Source organism: Oncorhynchus tshawytscha, linkage group LG20 (assembly GCF_018296145.1).
Source record: "Oncorhynchus tshawytscha isolate Ot180627B linkage group LG20, Otsh_v2.0, whole genome shotgun sequence".
Classification (NCBI taxonomy): Eukaryota; Metazoa; Chordata; class Actinopteri; order Salmoniformes; family Salmonidae; genus Oncorhynchus; species Oncorhynchus tshawytscha.
This window is the reverse complement of record NC_056448.1, coordinates 5,177,330-5,186,415: the sequence shown is the minus strand read 5'-3', so window position 1 is coordinate 5,186,415 and position 9,086 is coordinate 5,177,330. Positions and strand designations below refer to the sequence as shown.

Here is a 9,086-nt window from a genome sequence, read left to right as displayed (position 1 = left end):
GAGATAGGGTAGTATATGTAGATACCTGCAGTATGATAGGGTAGTATATGTAGATACCTGCAGTATGATAGGGTAGTATATGTAGATACCTGCAGTATGATAGGGTAGTGTATGTAGATACCTGCTGTATGATGAGATAGGGTAGTATATGTAGATACCTGCAGTATGATAGGGTAGTGTATGTAGATACCTGCAGTATGATAGGGTAGTATATGTAGATACCTGCAGTATGATAGGGTAGTATATGTAGATACCTGCAGTATGATAGGGTAGTATATGTAGATACCTGCAGTATGATGAGATAGGGTAGTATATGTAGATACCTGCAGTATGATGAGGTAGTATATGTAGATACCTGCAGTATGATAGGGTAGTATATGTAGATACCTGCAGTATGATAGGGTAGTATATGTAGATACCTGCAGTATGATAGGGTAGTGTATGTAGATACCTGCAGTATGATGAGATAGGGTAGTATATGTAGATACCTGCAGTATGATAGGGTAGTGTATGTAGATACCTGCAGTATGATAAGATAGGGTAGTGTCTGTAGATACGTGCAGTATGATGAGATAGGCTAGTATATGTAGATACCTGCAGTACCATGAGATAGGGTAGTGTCTGTAGATACCTGCAGTATGATGAGATAGGCTAGTATATGTAGATACCTGCAGTACCATGAGATAGGGTAGTATATGTAGATACCTGCAGTATGATGAGATAGGGTAGTATATGTAGATACCTGCAGTATGATGAGATAGGATGCTGCTGTGTCCAGGTCCTGAGCCATTAGACATTCCTCAAACAGATCCTTGGGGTTGCCCACGGCAGCAAACAGGTAGTTCCACAGGGCGTACTCCGTCTTCCTGGCGCAGTGCACGATGGTCTGGACGAAGAGAACATGAATGAATAAATGAATTAATTCAGTTGAAAATGCACAAGAGTTGCCTCAGCCGAGAACGACAATACTCTACCACGTCTCCATCCACATCGCTCTCCCCCTCCTCCTTACCTGGAGGAACAGGGGGAACTCGGTGATGAATTTGGCCACGGTGGGCAGCAGCGGGTCGGGGATGGGCTCCCGGGAGGTGGCCTCCTCCTCCAGCACCACGTGGACCATGAGCTCCATGACGTGGGGGAAGTAGGGGAGCGCCGCGCAGGACTGGGCCAGGAGCAGGGCCTGCTCTCCCAGGTTACGCACGAGTAGCTGGCGCAGGATGTGGTGGAGGTAGATCTGGGAGGTCCTCTCCACCGTGCAGTAAGGGAACGTCACCTCAAGAGGCTCCCGGCCCTCTCTGGGACCCTGCAGAAGAAGACGATGATTACGTTATTCGCACACAGACAGTGATTTGAAAAGTTGTAGAGCGCAAGAGCAGTTTGTAGGCATTAAGAGCCTTGGCACAACGTCAAGAGATGGTTTCTAGGATTTGTCATCAGCAGCCCCCTCCCCCCCCTCCCTCGCAGGCCGTCGGAGACCAGGTTCTATTTGCCAACCCCCAACACCAAATAATACTATTACTGTAATAAATATAATACTACTGTAATACTCCTAACTACAGTACCTGCAGGCCGTCATAGAGCACGGTCTCATTAGATGCCCCCAGCACCAGGGCATCTTCAAACAACACGGCCAGGGGGTAGATGTTGATGTGGAAGGGGAGCATGATGCGCCGGGACAGGAACGAGTGGGGCTTACGGTGGTCCCGCGGGAACAGGGGCAGCCACACCTTTTGAGAGGTACAATGAAACAATGGCGTGGCAGCATTGGGAACCGACAAGTAGACCGTGAAAACACCCCGACAAACATCACCCTTCTAATGTCATACACGTGTTTTCTTCTTGCAATTCAGAGAAGGAACCTTGTAAATCTGGACGACAACAGCAAGCGTTTCATCTCAATGAGAAGAAGGGGCAGCCTCACCTTCATTCCGGCCTCGCCACAGGACAGCCACAGAGCCTCCAGCAGGTGGCGCTTCTTCCTGTTACTACGACACGTCGTCCACACATTCTCGACACACTGAGCCAGAACCACGGGAGGACAGAACGGCAGCTGGAAACAGAGTGACAGACCGGGTCAGCATACACGCACCACGGTGCATTCTGTGGCAGGCGGGTAAGACAATGCTATAGATGGACACGGACAATGACAGAATCAAGTATGACAAATTAAATCAATCAATATATGTAGGAGTAGGCTATAGTAGGCCCAAACAGTAGGTAGGTAGGTGTCCTCTGAACAGTTGATGTTGAGATGTGTCTATAACTTGAACTCTGTGAAGCATTTATTTAGGCTGGTAACTGCAGCAGAGGTAACTCTGTCTTCCTTTCCTCTGGCAGTCCTCATGAGAGCCAGTTTCATCATAGCGCTTGATGGTTTTTGCGACGGCACTTGAAGAAACTTTCAAAGTTCTTCACATTTTCCTGATTGACTGACCTTCATGTCTTAAAGTATTGATGGACTGTTGTTTCTCTTTGCTTATTTGAGCTGTTCTTGACATAATATGGACCTGGTCTTTTACCAAATAGGGATATCTTCTGTATACCACCTCATCCTTGTCACAACACAACTGATTGGCTCAAACGCATGAAGGAAAAAAAAACCCACAAATTAACAAGGCATACCTGTTAATTGAAATGCATTACAGGTGACCACCTCATGAAGCTGGTTGAGAGAATGCCAAGTGTGCAAAGCTGTCATCAAGTAAAGGGTGGCTACTTTGAAGAATCTCAAATATATTTTCATTTGTTTAACACTTTTTTTAGTTACTACATGATTCCATACGTGTTATTTCATAGTTTGGATGTCCTCACTATTATTCTACAATGTAGAAGATAGGAAAAATAAAGAAAAACCCTTGAATGAGTAGGTGTCCAAACTTTGACTGGTACTGTGGTACTGTGTGTGTGTGTGTGTGTGTGTGTGTGTGTGTGTGTGTGTGTGTGTGTGTGAGTGACTCACCAGTTTCTTCTGGTCTTCCTTCTCTCGTACCTGTGGTCCAGAACGGTCTCTCTGTAGCATGATGAGTTGGCCAGCCAGGTTCAGCATGATGCTCTCTGCCATACAGGCCTAGTACAGTGACACAAATTAGTACTATTCACATTTTAACAGCTTAGCAGACATTTACCCAGAGTGATTCACAAAATCAGTGCATTCACAAAAGTAGATTTAAAAGACATCGCAATCAGCGCAAATTAAAACTCTGTTCAAAATAGCTGCAAAATAAAGGCTCTCCAACCCCTTGTTCCTGGAGAGCTACCCCCCTGTAGGTTTCTGGCTCCAACCCCTTGTTCCTGGAGAGCTACCCCCCTGTAGGTTTCTGGCTCCAACCCCTTGTTCCTGGAGAGCTACCCCCTGTAGGTTTCTGGCTCCAACCCCTTGTTCCTGGAGAGCTACCCCTGTAGGTTTCTGGCTCCAACCCCTTGTTCCTGGAGAGCTACCCCCTGTAGGTTTCTGGCTCCAACCCCTTGTTCCTGGAGAGCTACCCCCTGTAGGTTTCTGGCTCCAACCCCTTGTTCCTGGAGAGCTACCCCCTGTAGGTTTCTGGCTCCAACCCCTTGTTCCTGGAGAGCTACCCCCTGTAGGTTTCTGGCTCCAACCCCTTGTTCCTGGAGAGCTAGCTACCCCCCTGGAGAGCTGTAGGTTTCTGGCTCCAACCCCTTGTTCCTGGAGAGCTACCCCCTGTAGGTTTCTGGCTCCAACCCCTTGTTCCTGGAGAGCTACCCCCTGGGTTTCTGGCTCCAACCCCTTGTTCCTGGAGAGCTACCCCCTGTAGGTTTCTGGCTCCAACCCCTTGTTCCTGGAGAGCTACCCCCTGTAGGTTTCTGGCTCCAACCCCTTGTTCCTGGAGAGCTACCCCCTGTAGGTTTCTGGCTCCAACCCTTGTTCCTGGAGAGCTACCCCCTGTAGGTTTCTGGCTCCAACCCCTTGTTCCTGGAGAGCTACCCCCTGTAGGTTTCTGGCTCCAACCCCTTGTTCCTGGAGAGCTACCCCCTGTAGGTTTCTGGCTCCAACCCCTTGTTCCTGGAGAGCTACCCCCTGTAGGTTTCTGGCTCCAACCCCTTGTTCCTGGAGAGCTACCCCCTGTAGGTTTCTGGCTCCAACCCCTTGTTCCTGGAGAGCTACCCCCTGTAGGTTTCTGGCTCCAACCCCTTGTTCCTGGAGAGCTACCCCCTGTAGGTTTCTGGCTCCAACCCCTTGTTCCTGGAGAGCTACCCCCTGTAGGTTTCTGGCTCCAACCCCTTGTTCCTGGAGAGCTACCCCCTGTAGGTTTCTGGCTCCAACCCTTGTTCCTGGAGAGCTACCCCCTGTAGGTTTCTGGCTCCAACCCCTTGTTCCTGGAGAGCTACCCCTACCCCCTGTAGGTTTCTGGCTCCAACCCCTTGTTCCTGGAGAGCTACCCCCTGTAGGTTTCTGGCTCCAACCCCTTGTTCCTGGAGAGCTACCCCCTGTAGGTTTCTGGCTCCAACCCCTTGTTCCTGGAGAGCTACCCCCTGTAGGTTTCTGGCTCCAACCCCTTGTTCCTGGAGAGCTACCCCCTGTAGGTTTCTGGCTCCAACCCCTTGTTCCTGGAGAGCTACCCCCTGGGTTTCTGGCTCCAACCCCTTGTTCCTGGAGAGCTACCCCCTGTAGGTTTCTGGCTCCAACCCCTTGTTCCTGGAGAGCTACCCCCTGTAGGTTTCTGGCTCCAACCCCTTGTTCCTGGAGAGCTACCCCCTGTAGGTTTCTGGCTCCAACCCCTTGTTCCTGGAGAGCTACCCCCTGTAGGTTTCTGGCTCCAACCCCTTGTTCCTGGAGAGCTACCCCCTGTAGGTTTCTGGCTCCAACCCCTTGTTCCTGGAGAGCTACCCCCTGTAGGTTTCTGGCTCCAACCCCTTGTTCCTGGAGAGCTACCCCCTGTAGGTTTCTGGCTCCAACCCCTTGTTCCTGGAGAGCTACCCCCTGTAGGTTTCTGGCTCCAACCCCTTGTTCCTGGAGAGCTACCCCCTGTAGGTTTCTGGCTCCAACCCCTTGTTCCTGGAGAGCTACCCCCTGTAGGTTTCTGGCTCCAACCCCTTGTTCCTGGAGAGCTACCCCCTGTAGGTTTCTGGCTCCAACCCCTTGTTCCTGGAGAGCTACCCCCTGTAGGTTTCTGGCTCCAACCCCTTGTTCCTGGAGAGCTACCCCCTGTAGGTTTCTGGCTCCAACCCCTTGTTCCTGGAGAGCTACCCCCTGTAGGTTTCTGGCTCCAACCCCTTGTTCCTGGAGAGCTACCCCCTGTAGGTTTCTGGCTCCAACCCCTTGTTCCTGGAGAGCTACCCCCCTGTAGGTTTCTGGCTCCAACCCCTTGTTCCTGGAGAGCTACCCCCCTGTAGGTTTCTGGCTCCAACCCCAGCTCTAACTAACCTGATTCAGCTCATCAGCCAGCTGGTTATTAGAATCAGGTGCGCTCGATTAGGGTTGGAGTGAAAACCTACAGGACAGTAGCTCTCCAGGAACAAGGGGTTGGAGACCCCTCTGCTAAATTGACGCTAGTGAAAGACAAGCGCTAGGAGCCGGGGGGGCAGTGCTGGAGCCACGGTGATGTCTGAAGAGACCAGGTTTTTGATGGGATTTCATGTGTGTATTGAAACCAGTACCTGCTGTGGGGCTTTAAGCGTGATGCCGGTCTCTGTGCGCACCGAGGTGAGGGTGACAGACACCACCAGGGCAGGATGGGGGATGTAGCGGGACATGGACACCTCCTGAAGCAGCTCAACACAGGCTGACGGGTTGGGCCTTCAGAGAAAGACAATACGCTACTAATAACATTGATTGGACAGGTCCTTTGTAAAGCCCCTCCCCCAGAGTTAAAGCCCCAACCAATGGCATGTGATAAGCATTATTGGAAAGTGCACGTGACTTTCTTTTCACAACACTATTGATTATCATCCGTGACCTCTGTCAGGTGATCTTCCCCACCGGTCTCGTCCTGCCTGCTAATAAATGTGTGTGAGAGTTAAATGTTTTATTTATTTTTATGAGTGGGTGTGCATGCCTGTGCCTGTCCTAAGCGTGTTCGTCTCTCCCTACCCGTCGTGCCTCCTCTCGATGCTGTAGAGGAAGATGGAGCAGTCTGCTCTGAAGAGGACGATCAGGTCTCTGAACACATTGAGCAGCAGGGTGTCAGAGTGCAGCTTGGTGACGGAGGCGAAGGCATTGTCCAGGTTGGACGACCGGAGGTACAGACGCAGCTACACCGGGAGGGGAGAAAGTACCGCTGTTCACTTTGTCCATCCATCAAAGCGACCAGTCAAACGGAGCTCGTCATGAGCAAACCATCACACATTCCCAATCCATTTGTCCATTGACCCATACATGTTCAGAACAGGGTGGTGTAAAATGTAGCCTTGTTCCTTGAACGTTAGTTATCGGTGTTATGCCGTCTTACCTCTTCTTGCCGGTCGGTGAAATTGTAACAGGCAACAACGACAAAGTCGTTCCACCAGGCCAGCCCCCCTGTCACGGTCATGTTCTGCTCCTGAGTGATGTTCCCAAACAGCTTCCATTTCCTGGTGGACATGGAGTAATGTGCAAAGCCACGTCTCCCTGCCACCGCTATGCACTGGCCTGCTGTGTCTATGGCTGCAAACTATAGACACACACACACACACACACACACACACACACACACCTCTCATGCATTAGAAGCCATAGATATAGCAGGCTAAGTGCGCATGACGACATTGGGTATCTGGAAAAACTGCATTCATTTGACAACTCAGGTTAACCTGGTTTGATGTAGCCACACACACACTGAATACTTATCCCTAAGGACAGACGTAGAAGTACTTCCCCACACCGACTCACCCGTATAGGCCAATTACTCTCTAGGTATGTGCTGTGAATCTACGACAGAGGGGGAAAAACACAGGATAGTTTGACTGACAGGATGCCAAACATCATTTCTAACTTGTCAAGCTTCACGTCAACATATCAAAGCGACATCTGAATGGGTAGCCAGCTGAAGGACAACAACGCTTTCTGAATTCTAAAGAGGTTGTACCTGGACCACGTGCCAGTGCTTGTGTCCCAGTAAAGTGCTGAGTCCCTGAGAGATGGAGTTGGGTGAGGGGGCGGAGCGATGGTGAAGGGGGCTGCCCTCCAGGCCATGGGCGAGGTTATGGGGGTGAGGGGTGTTAGGGCCATCGGAGCTGCTGGATGGGACCTGGGTGGGGTCACCACAGGTCAGGTACAGACGGTCTTCCCCGTGTAGTAAAACCTGCTCCTGGTTACTCTGGGAGGGACAGACAACAGGGAATCAACTAAAAAAATATATATTTGTTTGCAACATATCAGTATTCTACATGAAAGTGCCCAGCAAGCAAAATTGGTTGGAGTCAGGAACGTGTGCATTGACGCCATTGTCCATAAGCTCACCGTGCAGGGGTTAACGGTGAGGGCGCTTTTGATGAAGTGGAACTGCAGTATGCCCGCCTGCTTGGTCTGGGTAGGAGGTGGAGCCCCCTCAATGTTCTCTACAAGCTCTGCTTCCTCTCTACTGGTGATGACCCACAGGTGGTAACCTTCCACTCCCCAGCACATAGAGCTGATCTTTATAGGATCCTTCTTCGTGCCGTCTGACCGATACCTGGGGTTGAGACCGTAGTCATAGAGAAGGGGTTATAATAGACAGAATTGCAAGGAGAAAACGAGAAGATTTTGCACAGTTTTTTGTTGTCCCGTTCAGGATGAAGCCTGCTGAACCTATACTGTATGAGAGCACGCAGTCTGCACCATAGAGCGTAGCTGACAAGACGACGGCGATGTGAATTGTACTACGGCTGCGGGAGTCCTGGAGGGGGAAGGAGGAAAATGAAGACCAACAGAGGAGGAAGAATAACGAAGACGACCGTCGTCTTGTCACTCACGCAAAGTCCTCCCCGAGTGTACAGATGAGGTGTGCTCCGAACACACTCCATAAAGACAGCCCGCCGCACTCCCAGGTCACCATGGCAACGCTGTAGTCGGGGGACCAGCGGATCAGCTTCACCGCGCCGGTCTTGTTCCACACGTCTGAGGAGGGAGATTCGATACAGACATGGCGACCGGTCAGACAGAAATCTTTTCAGTAATACAGTCGAGTCAATTCATTTCAATTGAGGAAAACTAGAATAGGAATATGGTTTCCTTCCCTATTGACCATAACCGTGCTTTTACAGTACTATGGTTTCCTTCCCTATTGACCATAACCGTGCTTTTACAGTACTATGGTTTCCTTCCCTATTGACCATAACCGTGCTTTTACAGTACTATGGTTTCCTTCCCTATTGACCATAACCGTGCTTTTACAGTACTATGGTTTCCTTCCCTATTGACCATAACCGTGCTTTTACAGTACTATGGTTTCCTTCCCTATTGACCATAACCGTGCTTTTACAGTACTATGGTTTCTTCGGTTTAACAGTGATCTTGTCAACAACAGAGATAACACAGCGCCATGTAAAATAAACATCCCTGTGATGTCATCTAGCTCAGGGTTATTTCAAAATGTCAAGAGGATTTTACACGGCACTTTCATACCACCCACTACCACTAGGGGGTATGAGTGTACCATAAAACAAACCAATGGTTCTGCATGGCTGATGTGTTGAGGGGAACTACTCCATAGAATCACTTGCACTTTCGAGTCAAAACGAAAACCAGCACTATAAAGAGGCATCATGTGATACCATTCCGTGTAAAAACCTGACGGGGTGGACTAGTTTGTATAAAAAGTGTACTTTCATCAACACTAAGCGGGAGCTGGTGGTCGGCCAGGGACAGACATACCAGGGAAGTGTTTCGGGGTGAGCTCCAGCTTGTGGGAGAGCTGCATGGATCCTGTGGTGGTGTCAATCATGTACACCAATACTGAGCCACTGGAACAGAGACAGAGACAAATGTTAATAATTACTCATTACTCTTTCTTCTCAGGTAACATTGTGCTTTGGCAATATGTGCCAATGCCAATAAAGCAAATTGAAATTCAAACACAGTCAGGGGATTCAATACATGAATAAATAACCCATCAGAAGTAGGCATATTACATAACAGCCGCTTGTGCTGTCAAGTTCATGTCAATCTGTTT

At 49.8% G+C, this 9,086-nt stretch overlaps 1 protein-coding gene across 4 annotated transcripts in view; it reads right to left on the bottom strand.

Annotated features, from left to right (window-relative positions):
- LOC112219672 (guanine nucleotide exchange factor subunit RIC1-like) overlaps window positions 1-9,086 on the bottom strand; it is a 77,266-nt gene that overhangs the window by 17,728 nt on the left and 50,452 nt on the right. For all 4 annotated transcript variants that reach the window (XM_042302094.1, XM_042302095.1, XM_042302096.1 and 1 more), the window contains 13 exons: window positions 8,789-8,877; window positions 7,888-8,032; window positions 7,397-7,607; window positions 7,023-7,253; window positions 6,827-6,865; window positions 6,408-6,608; window positions 6,050-6,210; window positions 5,617-5,755; window positions 2,960-3,067; window positions 1,922-2,050; window positions 1,563-1,727; window positions 1,013-1,303; window positions 743-886 (listed from right to left, as the gene is read on the bottom strand). In XM_042302094.1, coding sequence (XP_042158028.1) covers window positions 743-886; window positions 1,013-1,303; window positions 1,563-1,727; window positions 1,922-2,050; window positions 2,960-3,067; window positions 5,617-5,755; window positions 6,050-6,210; window positions 6,408-6,608; window positions 6,827-6,865; window positions 7,023-7,253; window positions 7,397-7,607; window positions 7,888-8,032; window positions 8,789-8,877 — 2,053 coding nt within the window. The remainder of the gene's footprint in view (window positions 1-742; window positions 887-1,012; window positions 1,304-1,562; window positions 1,728-1,921; window positions 2,051-2,959; window positions 3,068-5,616; window positions 5,756-6,049; window positions 6,211-6,407; window positions 6,609-6,826; window positions 6,866-7,022; window positions 7,254-7,396; window positions 7,608-7,887; window positions 8,033-8,788; window positions 8,878-9,086) is intronic.